Below are 21,826 nucleotides of genomic sequence, written 5' to 3'. Positions count from 1 at the left end.
TATTCCTTTAGTATCTTCCTAGGGCCTTCCATATGTCTCTGTATCCTAACTTTTCTTTTTCTTAAGGACATTAGCCATATTGAATTTCATTTCATTTTGCATTTATCTCTTTTAAAGTCTGTCTCCTAATAAGAAACATACACTTTAGCCCATTCAAGTTGGCAAATAATAGAAATTGTGACCATCATTTTATTTCTCATTCGCCCGACTACTGACGCTCAGGAATATGCAGAATAGTTATGCTTTAGCCCTTAGAAAACTTATATATCAGCTGCTGATATAGTTATCAGCATTATTAGTATAAGTATTATTAAGCATAATTGTTGCAACATCAGAGGTTGTTTTCTTGCTCTATCAGAAATGATTTGTGGGGCTGGGAAGGTGGCTCAGTGGTAGAGTGCTTGCCTTGCATGCATGAGGCCCAGGGTTTGATTCTTCAGCACCACATAAGCAGAAAAAACCCAGAAGTGGTGCTATGGCTCAAGGGGTAGAACACTAGCCTTGAGGTGAAGAGCTGAGGGACAGAGCCCACAGCCAGAGTTCAGGCACCACTTCCGACAAAAAAAAAAATGATGTGTGCAGGGAGCTGGTGGCTCACGCTTGCAATCCTAGCTACTCAGGAGGCAGAGATCTGAGGGTCACAGTTCGAAGCCAGCTCAGACAGGAAAGTCTGTGAGACTCTTATCTCCAATATACCTTAAGAATACCGAAAGTGGTGCTGTAGCTCAGGTGGTAGAGTGCTTGCCTTGAGCTGAGGGACGGCACCCAGGCCCAGAGTTGAAGTCCCATGACCCACAAAAACAAAAAACAAAAAAGAAAAATGATGTGTGTGTCAGGGGGGTAGTACTAGAGATTGATCTAAAGGCCTCACATTTGCTACACAAGTGTCATGCCACCAGCCCTTTTACTTCCTATCATTTTGCTTTCCCACCTACCTTCCCTCCCTTCTTTTTTCCTTCCTTCCTTTTGTTTGGTGATACTAGGTCTTGAACTTTAGGCCTCAAGCTTGCTGGGACGGCATTCTGTCACTTAAACTACACCTCTAGTTCTATTATTGTCCCGATTATTTGGCATAGAGTGCCTCAGACTTTCTTTCAAGGCCTAGATTGGCCTCATACTGTGATAGTTCTGCTCTTAGCTTCCCAAGTACCTAGGATTGCAGGGTTAAGACACTAGCATTTGGCTTTATTTTCCTCTTAGTTTGTCTTTCAGATGTGGGTCTGACATAGTTATTTTTTTGCCTCTTGTGTAGCAGGAACTATAGATGGGTAGCACACACCTTGCTAATTTTTTCCCAGTCTGATCTCAAATTGCAACCCCCTTCCTTTTGCCTCCCAAGTAGTTTGGATTACGTATGTGTACTACCGTGCCTAGCCAGAAATTACTTTTGTCACCAACAACTAGACTTTAGAATTGTGCTTTGTGGCTTTTCAGGAGGATTGGCAGCATTTCCCCTAAAGTCAGTAAACTATGAGAGAATCTAAGAGGTTGAGGTTTCAGTTTAATTTTGCTTCAAAGAGACAGTTGAGCAAGGCCTTAAAGACTCTTTAGTAGCTGACACACCCAAAACTGCTATTCCATACATGTCTGTGGGCCTATATGAATAAGGTGGGTAGGTCTGGGTGGCTGTCTTTTACAACAGAAAATATGCTTGCTAGAATAGCTGTATTTTTTTATTTGTGGAAAATGTTTTGTTTGACATTAGGGAGTGGACACATGACAAACACAACCCTGTTACCTGCTCTTATAAGACAGAGAGGAAGTGGGTGAATAGTAGCCCTGATAGGATCTCTTCCATCAGCAAAGACCTGTGGCCCCACCTCCAGCCACAGACTTTGCCATGGTGGTGTTCCTGTCAAGAAGATGGATTCAGGCCTAACTCAAGGTGTTGGAATGGATGCAATGAGCAGATAAAATAAGAACATTAGATTTGAGGGTAGAGGCTAAGAAAGCTCCTTTTCAAGTTATGTTTTTACAGTGTTGGGGTTCATACACCTAGAGCCTTGTGCATACCAGGCAAATACACTACCATTGGGATACATTCCCAAGCTCGGCCATGTTGCTTTCTTAATATGCTCAGATATTATGTGGAGCATGTGGAAAGTGGAAAACATTAACATTAATTTTAATTAGTAGCTGTATGCATCTCTTGATTAAAACTTCCTGTACTATAAATACGTACGACTATACCAGACACCGTGGCTCAGACCTGTCACCCCAGCTACTCTGGAAGCAGAGACTGGGAAGATTTAAGTTTGAGGCCAATTCAAGCAAAATGTTCATGAATCTGCCCCCATTTAATAAAAAGCTAGGTGTAGTGACATGCACTTATCATCCAATTATGCCAAAGTATATCAGAGAATCATAGGCCATGTGGCCTTGGCAAAAGCAAGACCATACTTGAAAAATAAAGCAAAATGTACTCAAGTGGTAGAGTGCTTGTTTACCCCTAGAGCAAGGCCCTAAATTCAAATTATAGTACCACCCAAAATAAAAAGAATATGAAAACTATCCCTTCTAATAAGAGGAAACAGATAATCCAAAATATGGACCATTTTATTAACAACTCTACAAAACATTTCATGTTATTATATGACTGTGATCATAAACTATACAGAAATGATATATATTAATTTGAATAGAACACAGACTTTCCCACTTGCTGGACAAGTAGTCTACCTCTTGAACCACAATTCCAGACCTTTTTGTTCTGTGTAAGTCAGGTTGTTGCTTTTTTAAGTCTTTATAAAATCACTTCTATTATTTTCTTTTTAGTTTTCCTTTTTAAAAATATTGTTATTGTTGGGGGGGAGGGGGTATAATTGGGTGGGGGGAGGGGGGAGGCGGGGAAGGGAGGTGAAGGGTAAACAAAGGAGGAGGCTGCAATGCTTGGTAAGAAATGTATGCATTATCCTGCCCATGTAATTGTAGCCCCTCTGTACAGTATGTTCTCAAATAAAATAAAATAAAATTTAAAAAAAAATATTGTTATTGTTGTTATTAAGGTCCTGTACAGAGGGGCTACTATTTCATAAGTCAGGTAATGAGTACATTATGTTTTTTGGACAATGTCACCCCTTTCTTTACTTTAAAAATATTTTTATTGTAAAAATACTGTACAGAGGGGTTAAAATTACATGAGTAAGGTAATGAGTACATTTCCTATCAAGTATTGTTATCCTCTCCTTTGTTTTTCCACTACTATCCCTTTCCTTCCCACCTTCCCAACTCCTCTGTCCCTGCCCACCAACCCTGAGGTTGTAAAGTTTGTTTTCAACATAGTGTCTGGTACATCTCATTGTTACAATGAGTCAACCTGTATCCTTGTTTCAACATTTTGTTATTTCCATTTCCCTCCCCAAATTAGAAAAATGTATATATAAGATGCAGGGCACCGGAATCAAATACAGTGAAAACAGGGGTTATCCTATGGGGGAAGAACATACAAAAGAAACAAAAAAAATCACATAGTACATTATAAGTACATTAAAAACAACAGCAAGAAAGAGAAAACTTCTTGTGTCCATATCTTGGGGTTCATTTCACTTTCCATCATTTTTAATATATATTTTTTATTACAATGATACTGTACAGAGGGGTTAAAGTTAGATGAGTAAGGTAATGAGTACATTTCTTATCAACCATTGTTACCCCCTCCTTTGTTTTTCCCCTACCATCCCTTCCCACCCCACCTTCCCAACTCCTCTCCCCCCACCCTGAAGTTGTAAAGATTGCTTTCAACATAGTGTTTTGTACATCTCCTTGTTAGAATGGATTGACTTGTATTATTTCATCATTTTATTTCCCTTCCCCATCTCAAATTTTAAAAATGTATATACAAGATTCAGGGCACTGGAATCACAGCGAAAATGAGGGTCATACCATGGGGGAAGAACATACAAAAGAAACAAAGAAAATCACACAGTACATTATAAGTACATTAAAAACAGCAACAAAGATAAAACCTTTTGTGTCCCTATCTTGGGGTTCATATGTACAAAGCTTTTGACCTTTTCTGTTTGTCTTAGACATATGCTAGTTATTGCAAATAGGAAAAACCATGAGACATGCATTTCTTTGGGTCTGGCTTACTTCACTTAATATAATTTTTTCCAAGTCTGTCCATTTCCTAACAAATGGACAATGTCATTCTTTCTGATGGAGGCATAGAATTCCATTGTGTATGTATACAACTTTTCTTGATCCACTTGTCTACTGAGGGGCATCTGGATTGGTTCCATATCTTAGCTATGGTAAATAATGCTGCAATAAACATAGTTGTGCTGGTAACTTTAGTACAGCCTTCCTTCCTTTACTTTTCCCTGGTTTCACCCTCCCATCTCTGCCCAAAGTTACACAGGTCATTTTCCACATAGTATATGCTGAATAACATGATTGCATTTGATCACCCTTCCTCTCTACCTTTCTGCACCACTCCCTTTTCTCCCCCACCCCTTTCCTCTCCCAGAAGAAAAACAACTCAAAGTAAAAGCAAAATCAGAGCCAACAAGAACAACATCAACAACAAAAAAACACCCATGTTTCCATTTCTGGGATTTCATTTTATTTCTATTATCTTTAAGTAGTTGTAAAAAAAAAGCTTCAATTTAACATGTCAGTTTATGAATACAATGCAGGCTCTTGCATTTTGCCCAAGGAGTGCAGTTACCACCTCTTACATAGCTGATTTATTTTATTTTATTTTTTGCCAGTCCGGGGGCTTGAACTCAGGGCCTGGGTGCTATTCCTGTGCTTTTTGCTCAAGGGTAGCACTCTACCATTTGAGCCACAATACACTTCTGGCTTTTTTTTCTCAGTCATGGTGCTTAAACTCTGCTGCTGGGTGCTGTCCCTCAGCTCTTCAGCTCAAGGCTAGAACTCTACCATTTGAGCCACAGCGCCACTTCCGATTTTCTGAATGGTTTATTGCAGATAAAATCTCATGGACTTTCCTGACTTTTCCTGCCTGGGCTGGCTTTGAACCATCATCCTCAGATCTCAGCCTCCTGAGTAGTTAGGATTACAGGCATGAGCCACTGGTGCCTGGCCTACTTCTGGCTTTTTCTGAGTAGTTTATTAGAGAGTTCCCCTATGACCCAGCAATCCCACTTTTGGCATTTACCCAAACGATCACAAACAAGGCCATACTAAAGCTACCAGCACAACTATGTTTATCGCAGCAATATTCACCATAGCTAAGATATGGAACCAATCCAGATGTCTCTCAGTAGATGAATGGATCAAGAAAATTTGGTGTATGTATACACACACACACACACACACACACACACACACACACACACACACACACACAGCGGAATTCTATGCCTCCTCAGAAAGAATGACACCACATCATTTGTTAGGAAATGGAAAGACTTGGAAAAAATTATATTAAGTGAAGTAAGCCACGCCCAATGAAACACAGGTTCCATGGTTTCACTTATTTGCAATAACTAGTATATGTCTGAGTCAAGCAGAAAAGGTCAAAAGCTATGTATATATGACCATATAAGATGATGCTAAGCGAAATGAACCTCAAGATATGGACACAAGAGGTTTTATCTTTCTTGCTGTAGATTATAATGTACTATGTGATTTTTTTTGTTTGTTTTGTATGTTCTCACCCCATGGTATAACTCCTGTTGTCACTGTATTTGATTCATGCCTTGCATCTTGTGTATACATTTTTCTAATTTGGGGAGGGGAAGGGAAATAAAATGCTGAAATAAGGATACAAGTTGACCCATTGTAACAATGAGATGTACAAGACACTATGTTGAAAATGAACTTTACAACTTTGGGGGGTGGGGAGCTAGAGAAGTTGAGGAGGTGGGGAGGGAGGGGATGGTAGGGGAAAAACAAAGGGGGGGTAACAATGCTTGATAAGAAATGTACTCATTACCTGTAACCCCTCTGTACAGTATTTTTACAATAAAAAAATATTATATATATATATATATATATATATATATATATATATATATATCCTTTGCCCCAGCTGGCAGAGAACCATGATCCTCAGATCTCAAACTCCCCAGTAGCTAGGATTATAGGTGTAAGCCACCAGCACCTATATTGCATAGCTGATTTAATAGGTAAATACCGTTGTTCTCAATTGGTAGAGATGGGGTCTCCCAAATGTTTTACTTTTTCCGGCTTTGTGCTATGGTCCTCTCAGACTCAACTTCCCATGTTTCTAGGATTACAGGCTTGAGCTAACATGGCTGGCTTTATTTGTGTTTTCTAATAGGAATTGGTATGTGTTTTGTAGCCTAGTCATACATTGTATCATTTGCATTATTTGCTTGTTTTTTTCATCTCCAGCTGTCTTATAGTACAGACCCACATTCCTACTGACTTTTGAGTCATTAGGCTTTCACACTGGCATCCCAAATTCAGCATCTTTTCTTATACTCCACCTCCTCCAATCTGTGCTATTAATTTTTGATCCTAATTTAGGAAATAGGCCCAACATTTTTACGGCCACCCAAGCAATCAGCCTCAAGGTCATCTTGTCTTGTTTCTGTATGAGTCCTGATCAAATGAGTTTATTGGTTCATACAATCCACCTTCCTTTCCTGCTACCCAGTGTGGCCCATCCCTCTTTTTCTCACTGCCTGGACATTGAGCTTGACATAAAACTTTCTGCCACCACTCCCTAGCTGGTCTCTCAGACTCCATTCTACCACTGTCTACAAGAACTCTGTCTTGATATACACATGCCTTTCCTTCTCTTTAAAAGAAAAATAAAACCAGTGTCAATTTTGAACCGACAGGCCCCCCTATGATCTTCTGTTACACCTGTGTTCTTTTCTTTGTGCTAGACTCCCAAACTAGCCTATGGATTATTGAACAGAAATCCCACACCAGTATGTATCATTAACATACAGTATTATCATATCACGTTAACATACAGTATTGTCATATATCAAGAGCCAGGCATGTTAACTGGCACCCAGCTATGCCTCCGTGTTTCTTGTTGATGAGAAGGCAGAATAGAAATACCATTGGTGAACAATGTTGATTTTCCATTAAGAAATCAAGAGTCTTCCTGAGAGAAACTGTCATCTCAAAATGGACAAGAATGGATTGAATCAGGAAGTTAGGAACTCTGTAGATCAAGTTCTAAATGTTCTGGTGTGTGGCATGCAGCTCCTGATTTCAGTGAACAATGCTTGATTACCAGCAGCATTTGATGCTAGAGACTTTGTAAGCTCCAACATTCCACTCCAACTTTCCTGTATTAAGCCTTGCAGGGCTGGGATTCAAAGTCTAGTTTTATTTATACTTGGCAGGAGTGATATTGAAGCAGAGGGTAATGATTATGAGAGTACATATTATTATATATATTATATATTATTATATAGTATATATATTATATAGTATATATTATTGAGTACATATTATGTATCAATACTGGACCAAGAAGTTCACATTAATTATTTTACCTAATTTCACCACACGCTGATGATGTAGAGTATCACCTGTCTGAGATAAGAGTATCATCATTCATATTTGACAGATAAATTGTCAGCAAGATCAAGTGCTTTGCCCACAGTTGCATAACAAGTCAACAATTAGGCCACAGAATCACTCACAGTCTTAAGAGACTCACTCTAGGCTGGAGAAATTTATTTGGGAGTTATCAGTGTTGTATAGATGTAACTAGAACCAAGACATGGATATGGTTACTTAGTGAATGTAATAGAAAGAAAAGTGAACCAATGAAATGGTTCTGAGCCCCTCTTGTACTTAGAGATGATATACATAAGGAATATTGAGAGTGAATGCCATTGATGTACTAGAAATTCAGTATAGAATGCATTTTAAGGATGAGGGAATGATCAACTGTATCAGATGCTGCTGGTGATCAAGTAAGATGAAGCCTGAAAATTGTCCAAAGGAAGGACATGTAGAGGAGGAAGATTACACATGCTCTCTGCTCTCTGACAACAGTTGCTCTTTTCCCCCAGTGCAACAGGAAAGATGGGGGGATGTAGGGGTAAAATGGGGAGTTGGGAAGTACTTGTTGAGGAAAGAAGAGAGTGAAGGAGCTAGGGAATGGAGTCAGACATTCAGCAGCATGAACAGCCCACTCCCAAGTTTGCTTTCTTGAGTTTACAGAGTTAACAGCATGACTATTTCTGTTTTTCTCCAGCCACACTTTGAGGGAGTGGAAAAAGTGTGGTTAACTATGAATTCAATTACTAGGGCAATGGGAAAGGAAGTGCCAGGTGACAGAAGGAAGCAGGTAGAGAAAAGGAAGTACTGAATCTTGAAATAGAGGCTGGGGGAATACAGAAGAGGTGGCAGGAGAGAGGTGAGGATCAGAAAGAGAAGGCATCAGAACCAAGAAACTGGTGAAATTGCAAAAATGCTTGTCTTGGGATATGAGAAGGAATTTTTAGATTCATTTAGCCAGAGAGTGGGGTTATGGAGAGTGGTCACAAGTCTAACCATGGGAATAAGATGCACACGACATAGAGATGAGACCTGAAGGAAGATGGAAGGCAGTGAAGTAAGAAGTGAGGTTGTTGCTGAATAACGGAAACATGGGGATTTTGACAGGCGCCTGTTGGAAAGGGGTGACAAGATGGTAAGAAGCAAGTTTGCACATGTGCATGGGGGAGAATATGTGACTGAGAAAAAGACATAGAGTAAGTGCTATGACATAATGACTTCAGATGCTTATCAGGGCAGTGGTTACAAGAAAGTGGAGAGAATACTCTAGAAGAGACAGACATTTAGAAGCAACCTTAAAGATCAAAGGAGGGGCCTTCTGGCAAAGTATCATAAAGGAGACATGAAAAGAAAAATACCCAGTCCTTGAAAGGAGAACTCTGGGGAAGGCAGTATCCTCAGAGGTCAAGGAAACTTTGTGTTAAAGTAAGAGAGTAAAAGGCATATTCAGAGAAGAGTTTAAAGACCAGAAGATTTTGCTAGAGATAGCCAGTAGGATCCAGAAAATAGAAAAATGTCAAGGACTGGGATGGGGGTAGACCAAACAAGGAATGTAGAACCAGACACACCTCAGGCATGGTGTTAAATACCTGTAATCCTAGCAACTTGGAGGCTGTGGCAGGAAGATAGTAAGATTGAGACTAGCCTGGGCTACATTGTGAGAATCTGTCTCAAAAAATAATCACGCAAGCGGCCATATGGGATGATTCACAGCCATAATCTCAATTAATCATAAGGTGGAGATCAGAAGGATTGTAGTTTAAGGCTAGCCTAAGCAAAAGAAAAAATAAAAAGAAACAAAACAAAAACAAAAACAAAAGTCTCCAAGATCTCATGTCACCTAATAAGAGCTATGTGTGGTGGCATATGCCTGTTTTCCCAGGTGATTAGGAAGGATGACCAGGAGTCATGGTCCTGGGCAAAAATGAGAAACCCTATCTGAAAACAACAGAAAAATGCGTCTCCCCTATAGGCTTAAGTGGTAGGGTACTTGCCTAGCAAGCATATTACCTGAGTTCAGAGACCAGTATTGCCCCCAAAACCAAAAAAAAAAAAACAGAAAGAAAAGCCAAACATGTAGAGCCTTAGGAATTTGAATTCATGTATGGCAGGTGAATCTGGGTTTATTCTGATGACTGGACTGCTACTACTCTAGGGCACAATGGGATTGGTGATCTCCGTGGCAGAGTATGGTGAAGCGTTTTTCAGGGTTATGAAGAGGGAGGAAACAAGGTGCATATACCTAATACCCGGGCAGTCTGACTCAGCATAACTTAACCACTATTTCTTTCCATTCTAAAGATGACATTGACCTGAATTATGAAGAAATATAAAAGCAAACAAACCAATAACCCTCTGTAGTTTAAAGCATTTGTATTGCTTTTGACTTTTCTCTTTAAAAAGTTTTAAAGTTTACTGTAAGTAGTTGTACAAAGAGGTTTCCATTCAAAATTCAGTTGTTTATGAATACATGTAAATCAATGTCATACCTTTCATCAGTCTCTCCATTTCTCCTAACACTACAGTCCCCTCAGTTTATGTATACATTATATATTATGACTGTATTTGGCCACTCTTCCTCTCTATTCATCTATCCTCCTTCCCCTTGACCTTTACCCCAGCAAAACATCCTGGGTCCTTTTGAGGGCCTTTAGTTGCTTACAACATTAGGTTGGAGGAACGTGCCTTGGGGCACTGACTTTGTGTGCTATTTCATGGGAAATGCTACCGCCACACAAACCACCTGTCCCCTCACGTACCACTCACATGCTGCTACCACACTTAGAACATTCATTGCTCATTGTGACGTGCATATATACAGATAGTGTGCAGTGTGTCTTGATGAAGATCACTCTCTCTCTCTCCACCCTCCTATACCCAAGCAATCTTACTAGGTTTCATTGTTCCATTTTCACAGATGTACATAAGATATTGAGATCATAGTCAACCTACTTTATCATCTGTTTGTCCTCCCTCATCCCACTAGGTCCACATCCTAGACAGGACCTGTTTCATCTTTATGTATGGGAACTCTAAGGCATTTCACCCTACTTGTGGAAGAACGCAACTATCACACCTCTAGCAGCTCTGTTCACATGGATCTCACTCCGTATGCATATGCATAAACACGGGCGCGTGCTCGCGCATGTACAAACACACTCATACACACACACACACACGAGCATCACACACACACACACACACACACACACACGAGCATTCTTTCCTTTTATGGGGCAAAGTGCTAAGGGAGAAAATCCTTTTTCCTCTCCCCTCCTATGTGTCCTATTCCTCCATGTCTGGTTCACTGTGTACCTGTCAATTCCACAGCCACCCACAGAGGACTCACCTCCCTCCATTCCCACTCACCCCCTTCTCCCCTTTTCCTTCCTTCTCCCTCCCCACCAACACAGAACACATAGAAATGCATATGAGATGATCTGGATGGATTTTGTTTCATTTGTGTCCCCATTGGAATAACATGTGCTGGGACAAGGCAGACCACCTGCCAGTTGCCAGGGCAGTGGAAACCTTAGAGATGGTCCCAAGGATCAGCCCTGGCCTGGCTCTCACGTTAGTGGCTGCCTAGATGGAGTATAAGGGGATGGACCTTTCTTGTTCTTCTGGTCCTTTGTCATCTTGCATTTACACAGGCGTTTATTAGGGAGGGGACCACTGGTTGGTGCTGGCCCTGTCTCCGTCTTGGACTCGGTTGTATCAGGTCTGTTGGTGCCCATTACTCTCCACTTTCCACACTGGCCCTGGCGCCTGAGAGGACCCACCACAGCAGGTGTTGTCGGGGCCTGGAAGGACCACAGGAAGTCCTTAGACAGGTATTGATGGAGAGGCGAGGGTGGAGGGGACATAGGAGCAGGGCATTCACGGGAAGGGGTGAGGGCTGAGACCATTCTGTGCCAGGGGAGGCCAGGGAGGAGCCTCTTGGGTGGAAGGGTCAAGGGGAACAAGGGTCAGATCTTGTGTGGGTCACCTCACCTTCCCTTTAGACCCACGCGGACACAAGGCCTTCTTCTTGTTCTTCCCACGTTTGTTGAGTGGCCCTCGCAGGAGTGAGGACCCCTCCTGGATAGTGGTGGCAGAAGCCATTCCCTGTGGGATCTTGGTTCTGGCCATCTTCCTTTCTTCTCTGCCTGAAGCCTTCTGACCTCCCGGCCTTGGGACACTCCTATATATACTCACTCTCCCTCCCCAGGACAGGTGGACATGCCCCTAGTCATTGTTAGGTCAGCCTGCCACTCCCAGCCAGCCAATCACCGACCAGGGCGGGGCTCCCACATCACAAGCACTATCCTGACCCAGTGGGGGTGGGATTGAGGGCATATCTAGGGGAAAGAAGGAGAAGCATCTGGAAGGATATGTTGGGGCAAAGGAGATATACTTTACTACTTTTTTGAGTGCTGGTGCTGGAGCTTGAACTCATGCCTTAGACTGTCTCTGAGCTTTAATACCCAAGACTAGCTAGCACTCTACAACTGGAGCCACAGCTTTTTAGTGGTTAATTGGAGATAATGGTCTCTCGCACTTTGCTCCCTGGGTTGGCTTGAAACCAGGATTTTCACATCTCAGCCTCCCAAGAAGCTAGGAATACTAGGATGCACCACCATCACTACTCCTTTTTTTTTTTTTTAAAGAACTTTAAAATTGTTCCTATGAATGTGATATACAGAGGGATTACCGTTTCATAAGTCAGGTAGATTATTTCCTTTGGACAGTGCTACCCCTTCCCTCATTCTCTCCCAGCTTACCCCTCCCATCCCCACCTACACATTGTGTAGTTCATTTTCAAGAAAACTACTACTTTAAAACAAATTATCTTTTAGTAGTTGTGCAAAGGAGTTTAAATTCAACATGTCAGTTTATGAGTGCAAGGCATCTTGATCAATGACATCCCTCCACCATTATCCCTCATCTTTCCCAACTCCATCTAGCCTCTCAAGGTCCCTGGTTCCATTTTACACACATCTATACATGACATAGGACTGCATTAACCCAGCCTTCCTATCTCCATTCATCTGGCTCTACTCCCTTTTACCTCCCAAGACAACACATGTTCCAGCTTCCTGTTATTCATTTTGTTGAACTGTAAGTTGTTTATGTAAGTTGTTTCTTTAAAGGAGTTGTACCACTGAAATCTCCCACTGCTTATGACATATGTATGTATATATATATATATATATATGTATATGACCCTGTATTTTTTGTCATACATGTTTATAATTTATATCTAGCTTCCACATATGAGAGGAAACATCTACCCTTTGAGTGCTTTTGACTTTTTTCCTTTTGTTAGAGGATGTTTTATTGAAGTATTTTCTGTTGTACTTCTTACCTTGCTGGCCATTCAACGGTACCACCACTGATGTCATCTATGATATTATAAGGGTTGGGGCCATCAACATGATAAACCATGGAGTACGCATTGCCCAGAATCTCTCTAATAGTTCTTGAAATTTCTCTGGCTCAAGATCAGTGCTGAATTCTACCTGAGATGTAATGTTTTCACTGTGCTAAATATTTTTCTGTCTTTTGGTGGTTCTTTGAGGCTTTACTGATCAGGACAGAGGCAGAAGGTACCACCTGAATAGGGACCTTTCTATTCTGAAGGGGAAGTTTCATCATAATCTTCAGAGCCTGTATTACATGTTGCCTTAGTGATGTCATTACCAGGTTTTCCTGAGACAGACACAGGGCCCCAGTCTTGGGGCCAGGGCAGATGTGAGGCTAACTTCACCCACCAGTTTGTCTCAGGTACATGAGTTTGATCTATTGGGTTTGAACTTGGGCTGAATGCTGAGGTAGCTGTTGTCAGATGAATCTGGATCCTGGACAGTAAAAGAGTTGACTTTTATTTGCATTAAATTCTGAAGTATTCCTTGGAGAATAAGGGTACCTCTCACTAAAAACATATTTGTTTATGCACATTTTAGTGCTAGCCATGAGTTGTGCCGGTTAGAAATTCAGTTATTTTGGGAGAGCTATGGTATTTCCTTGACATGTTTTGTGAACTAGTTCAAAAGGAAGTCCATGGGTTCCCTAATAATTTCTTTGTATCCAGCCTGAATAATTAAGTGCCTTTCCACAGGTGGAACTCCATTGTACTTATTCCATGCCTGTTCTTGAACTTCTGTACCTTAGTTTCCTTATCTGTCAACTCAGGTCAATTATAGCTTCTACTTCACAGTACAGCTGAAATCATTAAATATTAACGTACTGCATTGTGCATAATGCAAGTCATTAATATCATTGGATATTAAATGACAAATCTGGATTCTTAGTCCCATTTGATTACCTTCTTCCTGTTACTGTAGTCATCTTATTTTATCTCTTTTTAGTCTTATTTTGCCTCCCACACTTCCTCATTACCTGTTCCCTTCTCTGTTCCTGGCTGCCATAGGCACCTATACCTACTTTAGTACAGTTTAGTCCCACTCCCACCTTGCCCACCTCAGGTAGAAAACTCAGAATAGGCAGAGCAGTCCTCAGAGGACATACTCATGAGGATAGACAAGAGACCGTGGCTAAGGCTTTGACACAGGTATAGAGATTTGTCATAAGAGGTCCAGAAGCTGGGAGGCTGACATCATCAGTGTGATGTTGGGTTACAGCAACAGTAGGCACAACAGGCTACAAAGGCAAAAGTTATTCACAATGGATGAGACTAGACTAAGTCATCATTCAGAAGGACAAAAAGGGACATGTGCCAGTCTTGATCCTGCTACCACCCATTATCAAATGGTTTATAATAGCAGTGGCTCCATGCCATACGACATGTTATATGTTCGTGCTTTTGTAGGGGTAGTGAGCCTTGGGTTATCATGTGGATCTATAGCCACAGATGCCATCCATATCCATGTTCTCAAGCAACTGGATTCAAAATACTTAATTCCTTCTTTGTTGTTACAATTTTCTAAATAATTCACTGTCACCAATATTTGCATAGTATTTTCAGTGTATTGATTGTTTTACATATTCTAAAAACAAGCTGTAGGATGTGCATAGGTTATACACAGCACTGTGTCATTATATATAAGGGACTAGGACATTTGCAGAACTCTATACCTGGGTCAAAGCTGCTCCTGGAACCAATTCTCCACAGATACCTAGGAGGGCCAACAGTGGACTGGCTAATAAGTTCTAGAGCAGCCTGCTTGGATTTGAATTCAGAGCCTGTCACCAATGAGTTATGTTCCCTTCAGTGTGTTGGTTAACCTCTCTGTGCCCAGGTTTGTCATCTCTAGCATGGAGATAAATCAGGATAATATAGTATACTTCAATAGTTTCAAAGTGTTAATGACCATTCTTGGCACATATTCTTCCACTATATGTCTCAGCTATGTGTGTGTGTGTGTGTGTGTGTGTGTGTGTGTGTGTATGTGTGTGTGTGTGTGTGTGTGTGTGTAAAGTTATACAATACTCATACAATACAATACAATACAACATTTAAAGTAATACAATACTCATTCATAATGACATCATTATTTCCATGTTACTTATGCAACACTATGGTGGGAGGTTATATGATTTGCCAATGGCCATAGGCTTGTTGAGTAGCAGAGTAAAATCTTGAATACAAGTGTGACAGGCTTCAAAATCCCAGCTGCCACTCCATGCTTAACTGAGACATATACTTTGCTTGCTAGAAGAGCTGGAAGGGAGGGAAAGGCAGGTAGGACTTGTGAATACAGGTCAGTACTTGGCCAGCAGAACATGAGGGGGGGTGCGGGACAGATGGACTACATAAGGGTGCACTGGGACTAGGGACCACAAGCCCTTAGCTCAGTTTAGTCGTGTCTGTGGACAGAAGCCTGGTTTCCTAGGCCTATTTCAGGAAGAGATCAACCAGAGAGCTGAGCATTCCTAAGATTTCATCTTCCCTGTTTTGCTAGGGGACCTGAGTGGAGGCAATGAACCCTTTTGTGCCTCAGGTTGCTCATTTGTCAAATGAGAGACATCAAATAGGCCATAGATGTAAATACATTTGCAAAGCATAAAAGCTGTATCTAGATTGAAAATAATGGAATCCTCCTTGACCATGTTACTATGGGTCCTTACTTCCTTTTGGAGCCCAGTGTCAGAGCCCACATGCAAATCTGACATATTCCACAGAGACTGATGGAATCATGGCCATCTCCTTGTCTGGGTTCTTAGATTCCCCTCCGTAGAAATAAAGAAACCACTAAACATCATCTGGGTCCCTGGAAATTTTTCATTATATGTGGATTTCTGTTTTCAAGAGCCAGAGCCACGGTCTGTATTCAGGGTCCACAGTTATCTTATCACATTCCAGGGTCTCTGGCTTGTTTTGGTTGCAACCCTGGGTATGAGGAAAGCTGGGGCTCCTGTGCTTGCAGGCCTGTAACCACCTCCTCTCATCAGCTTACAGTCTTTATCCCCCTGGCCCCATGGTGAACAGAGAGGCAATGGATGGCTTTCTCTTGGGAGTCCTGTCTCTTTGAGCTTGCCAGGGATCTCGTGTGTGTGTGTGTGTGTGTGTGTGTGTGTGTGTGTGTGTGTGTGTGTGTGTGTGTGTGTGTGTGTGTGTGTGTGTGTGTGTGTGTGTGTGTGTGTGTGTGTGTGTGTGTGTCTGACTACAGGATGAAGTCTTCCTCATAAGGACACTATCTTGGCAGCTGCCAGATTCCTATTTTTCCACAGAATTGAGTTAGCCATACAGCCATTGCTATTTTCAGATTGCAGCTGAGTTAATCAACAGGATATCCTAAGCCTGGTCAAAACACTCAGCAGATTTGGTAGACCAGGCTTCCATTTTGAGGTGGCTGAAACTTGAGGTGAGTGAGGTGGACTTGGTGTGAATTTGTGAGGGTCAAGTTCTTTTAGGCAAGCTTCTGTTGCCCTATCTGCTGGGCTTCACTTGAAGACCAAGAAACTCTAGACTAACACACAAGTGTTTTCATTCCTAGAACTAGACCTGATTGAATTTAGTGGTCCGTTATTTTACCATCTGAAAAACAAGGATAATAAACTCTCCTTCCTATGTTCTTCATATCAAATTAGAAATAAACTTAAATAGTCCTCTGTCTGCTTGCCAAGAATAAGAAGTAATGTAAGATGGTGTTTTAGTTTTTGTAAAATACTATTATTATTTTGCTAGTCCTGGGTCTTGTACTCACAGGCTAGGTACTGTTCTTGAGCTTTTGTGCTCAATGCTAGTCCTCTACTACTTGAGTCACAGCTCCATTTCTGTTATTTTGTGTGTGTGTGTGTGTGTGTGTGTGTGTGTGTGTGTGTGTGTGTGTGTGTGTGTGTGTGTGTGTGTGTGTGTGTGTGTGTGTGTGTGTGTGTGTGTGTGTCTATGATGAATTGGAGATGAGTCCACAGACGTTCCTGCCCAAGCTGGCTTGGAATGGTTATGCTCATATCTGAGCCTTGTGAGTAGCTAGGATTACAGGTATGAGCCACTGGTGCCTGGCTGTAAATGTTTTTTAAAAGTCATTTGCTTATCAGGCACCTGGCCTGTAATCCTAGCAACTCAGGAGGCTGAGATCTGAGGATCGTGTTTTGCAGCCAGCCTGGGCAGAAATGTCTGGGTGACATTTATCTCCAGTTCAGCACTAAAAACTGGAAATGGAACTGTGGCTCAAGTGATAAAGCACTGAACTTGAGCAAAAAAGCTATAGAACAGCACCCAGGCCCTGAGTTCAAACTCTAGGACTGGTACACACATACAAAGAAAGTCACTTGTTCAATAATTTTGGGAACCCCAGAGAAACAATATTAAGTAGGTTTCTTTTCTTGGAGACCACTCATCATTACTATACCAATAAAGCATATGGAAAACCATGAGGAGGATATAGTATACAAGACTTTTCTTGATTATTTTTTAAAGATGGGGGGGGGTCTCACTATGTAGACCAGGCTGCCTTTGAACTTGTTATCCTCCTGCCTCAGCCTTCTAAATGCTTGGATTATAGACGTACCCCCATACCTGTCAACATTCCTTCAATGTTTCACCAAACATTTGCAGCAGAGTATTTCTCAAGTTTGATAAGTGTAAGATATATTTTACCTGATGCCAGTGTGGGTCCTTCTTTCTTTAGCTGTGAAAGGCAGTGACTAAGGTGGCTACAACATAGGTCTGATAAAAGGTGTTGAGGTTCACAGTCTGTCGCAGTGAGTCCTGCTCTGATATATCTCTCCATCTTGTCCCCACAGCTCCCCTTTGAACTGGAGGTTTACTATATTCAGCATGTCATGCTCTATGTGGTGCCCATCTACCTGCTTTGGAAAGGAGGTAAGGCCAGCAAACCACTTCCCTATGGCTCTTTCACACCTCACCTCTGCCTCTGTTTGGAGCACCATAAGCCCTTGTGTGCGTACCAAGAAGTTGAGCTGCTGTGTTGGGTGGGTATCTCCAGCATGCTTGATGTAGACTCCAGCACTGGGGAAATATGGGCATTGATACCAACTGTGAAGAGTCCAGGCACTTTTCAGAACAATCTCTTAGGGATGACCATAGTACTGCTGATTGCCTGTCATAAGGCTTTGGCTTTGAGCTCTTGGTGATAACCTGAGGTTTGCATGGTATCCCTTATACTTTGCCACTCTGTTTTGCCTGTGCTTTCCACCTGCCTTAGTGTACAGTGTGGTGTAGTGACAGTAAAGCACTCAGTTCCTTCAGGAACAAGACCTTGTGTTCTTATTCATTGGCTCTATTTTATCTCAGACAATAGAGAGGTTAATGGAGGGCTAAGAATTGTGTGGACTGGAGGATTATGGGCTTGGTGGAAGAACAAAATGGAAGAGCAGTATCTTCCACATAAAATAATCCACTGCAAACTTGCATTTTGTCAAGAGATAGAGACTACGGAGCTGGTAGAAATAGTCTGGAAAGGTAGCTGATCTGTTTGTGACATCACAATGCCCTGTGAGTTTCCTCTTCTGCCATTGGAGACAAAGAAGGAGAGTGCCTTTTCTGCTTTTTGGAGGGCCTATAAATTGACTACATTCTCTTACAGTCTTACCTAATAATCATTCTGCCCTGGGACTTTCCTGGGGGACTTTTTTTCTAACTCACTCTATGCAGCAAGGTTTCTTTTTTTTTTTTTTTAATCTCTCTACAAAATGACATGAAGGTACCTCAGCCCTGGAACTCATTGGAATACAGTTTGGCTCTTCTGCTTCTGGTTATTCAGAAGATTTGCGTCCTGTGCCCTGGTTTCTGTCAGGACTCTTATTGTTTTTATTTTTATTTTTTACTATCTTCTACTTGTACAAAGGGGTTGCCATTTAACAAAAGTTTATGAATACAATATATCTTGATAAATGTGACCCCTTTCAACATTCTCACCAATCCCTCCCTGACCAACTCCTTCCCTCACTCTTCTTAATCTTGTAGGACATACACTGGATTCTTGACTGCATTCTTTCCCTTTTCTACTCTTCATTTGCCCACCCCTTTCCCCTTTACCCCCACACCACCTTTATAAAGTACCCACTTCCTAGTGTTTTGTTTTGCTTAGCTTTGATTTTGCCTGTCAGGCTTCTTTTCTATAAATGTTTCCAAATGTTCTTTAACACTACTTTTTACCATTCATGGTCACGGTGGGGAGGGGGAGTGGTAGTAGGGAGAGTGTCTCATGCTGTCAAAGAACACTTTCCTATAATTTGCTCTAAAAGCACTTTCCCCTGAGCTTTAAGGAGAAGCTGACAGTCCAGCATCTGAGAGAGTTGGGCTGTTCCTAGTAATAGTCAGGTCTCCAAGATACACTCATTCTGAATGGACCCAAGTGGCCAGGTTGGTCCCTCCTACTCACCTGTTCCTGGTTTCTGATCTGTGTGATGGGAATTATGGCCAGATCTGCATGGTTGTCATTTTAAACCTGTTTCTACTCTGAGGTCACCATAAAAAGCTCTCCAGTAATTGAGCCAGACTGGTCTGACATGGAAAATACCAAGTAGCCATCCATCTTCTTCCCCCTCCAAAACTCTCTGGGAAGGAATGCTCTCCAGACAAGGCTGATTCCAGCCTCTAAAAACAGCTAATTCCTCAACAACATTCTGCTGGATGGAGAGAAAGGAGATGAAGAAGTAGGGATTCTGTCTTCCTTTCAAACTATTCCCTGCTCTTAGTGATTATTTCTCCTCCCCCTGCCTGATCCAGAGCAAAAATGAAAACCACAGTAAATTATCAGTAACGACTTTTTATAGAGAGTATGCTATGTGTGAAATAGGTGTACTAGGCATGATTTGTCTCCTTCACTGTCTCAAATAGCCTGTTGGAAAAATCTTTCTCTACATGGGAGAAAGTCATGGCTTGTGAGTAACAGAGCTGAGTTCAAAGCACAGGCTAAATTCCTACCCACATCAGTGTCCTTTCACATATGTGTACCGTCAGGAAGGCCAGACAGCTGTCTCCTAACCATATCAGACCAGGAGTCTTCCCTATCCCCTCATCTACTGCACCAATTAAACCATTCACTCAACATTTACTTGTTGAACACCTCCTGTCTCCTCTGTGCCAGGCACTTGTAGCAATAGGGAATTGGAAAACCAGAGAGACATAGACCTTCCATGAGTATTCTCTGTCTCTTGGGGATGATAAACAATTATAGTGCAGCAGGGTAAGCACTGCAGAGAATAATGTGGGAGTGGAATATCATTTTTCACAGCCTAATGTTCCTTTTTTTCATTACTATTTGTAGGAAGATAATTGTTTCTTAGAGTAGGTCCTGCTGGTCACCCAGGTTGCCAACTGGTAAGAGGAGCAGGAATAGCAGCAGGAATGAGAGAGATGAGGGACATTATATTACTAATATCACATCCACACCCAAGCTCAGGGGAGGAATTAGCTGGCAGGAAAGGTAGAGTGATCTCATGGAGAGGATCTTTGATTTTAGACCCTGGGTAGGAGCATACACTATGCCCTAGAACTTGATGGCCCCCATCTTGGTCTATCTGGCCAGCCTAGAGTTATTTTGAGGGTTTATTTCTCTTTCTAGCTCTTTGCTACCATCTAGTGTTCATTTGGAAATGATGAACATGGAGAAAATAATCTAGATTTCTTCCTAAGGCAAATTTCACCTTTAGTCTTAAGCCTTGGATCCTGCCATGAAGTAGTCTGAAGTGAGAGGTAAAAATATAATTCCTTCATAAACCAAGAAAGTTAATAGTTTGAAAGTTCTATCTTCTAGAAGACTCTTGTCATTTTCCAGAAGCAGATGGCTTTGACAAAGTGTCATAGATATCTCATTGGTCTTCTTGTGTGCCTGTTTATTTCAGCAGCTTGAGTGAGGGAGTGATGCTGAATGGGAGTCCAATCCTTCTTCATTCCCTTGGCCCCTACATGTGACCTCAGGCCCTGTGATGTCTCTTATCCACACTGTTCTTTTCTTTACCTACCTTGGCTTTTGTTCCCCATCTCTCTTTCCTCCCAACTGTTTGCCTTTGGCTATGTAGATCTGGATTTCTTTTATGCATTGTATTATCACATTATTTATTTTTTCATTTTTATTGGATCTGGACAAATTACAGTTTAATTATGTACAGGGAGCATAGCGATATTAGAAAGTAAACAATGTAGAATGATTATTAACAGGCTATATTTCTTGGAAACCACCCTCATCCTCACCAACATGTCTCTACAGAACACAGTCCTTCCTATGTCTCACCAAAAGTCTGCTCCTTCTGACTTACAGGGTGCCCAGTGCTGTACAGTCTCCTAGACCATTGTTTTGCTTCAGTTTCATGGGACAGTGCTTTCTCTTTCACCGTTCTCTCTACCACTATTTCTTCTTATCACTGTCACTTGACCTCTTGGTTACTTTTCTGGTACTTCTAGAAGTCTGTGGCCTGTTCTTCTCAGTATTTCCATTATAAGTCAACCAGCACCTGTCTTCACTGAGAGACTTGCAGTGAAGCTCTGTAGTCCACCCCTAGCTTCTCAAGGTTCATGTTTCTTCATGTCATTAGCATCAGTACCCTACTCTTCACTCTCCTTGGCCTCATCTTCCTTCAAGATGACTCTACCCAAGATCATAAGCTTCTGTGTCCTTTCCTAGATCCAAATATCCACTCCTTTCAGCTTCCTTTCTATCTTTCCTTTCTTCACAATCAGTTTTTGCCTCTGTGACCAGTTACTGTAACTTTCCTCTCAGTAGCTCCAACTAGAATCAGTGTTTCATCAGTTTGTAATGTACTTACTTTTGGCCTGTTTGAAAAATCTCTCAAGTCTTTGTGATTAAGGCTGCCACTAAATAAATCTTCATGTCCTCTATTATCAGTATTGTTAATATGACTGATCATTTATTTCTCATCTTTGGTCAGCTCCCACATACTTTGCTCTCAAAAGTCAGGTATAAGCCTTTTCTTCACACTTTAAGCTTCCTGG

At 41.6% G+C, this 21,826-nt stretch overlaps 1 protein-coding gene across 4 annotated transcripts in view; it reads left to right on the top strand.

Annotated features, from left to right (window-relative positions):
* Tmem164 (transmembrane protein 164) overlaps positions 1 to 21,826 on the top strand; it is a 181,752-nt gene that overhangs the window by 129,555 nt on the left and 30,371 nt on the right. For all 4 annotated transcript variants that reach the window (XM_070039912.1, XM_070039910.1, XM_070039908.1 and 1 more), the window contains exon 5: positions 17,653 to 17,731. In XM_070039912.1, coding sequence (XP_069896013.1) covers positions 17,653 to 17,731 — 79 coding nt within the window. The remainder of the gene's footprint in view (positions 1 to 17,652; positions 17,732 to 21,826) is intronic.

This window comes from Dipodomys merriami, unplaced genomic scaffold (genome assembly GCF_024711535.1).
Source record: "Dipodomys merriami isolate MVZ:Mamm:240054 unplaced genomic scaffold, mDipMer1.0.p SCAF_3, whole genome shotgun sequence".
In the NCBI taxonomy this organism is placed as follows: domain Eukaryota; kingdom Metazoa; phylum Chordata; class Mammalia; order Rodentia; family Heteromyidae; genus Dipodomys; species Dipodomys merriami.
This window is presented reverse-complemented; position numbering and strand designations above follow the sequence as displayed.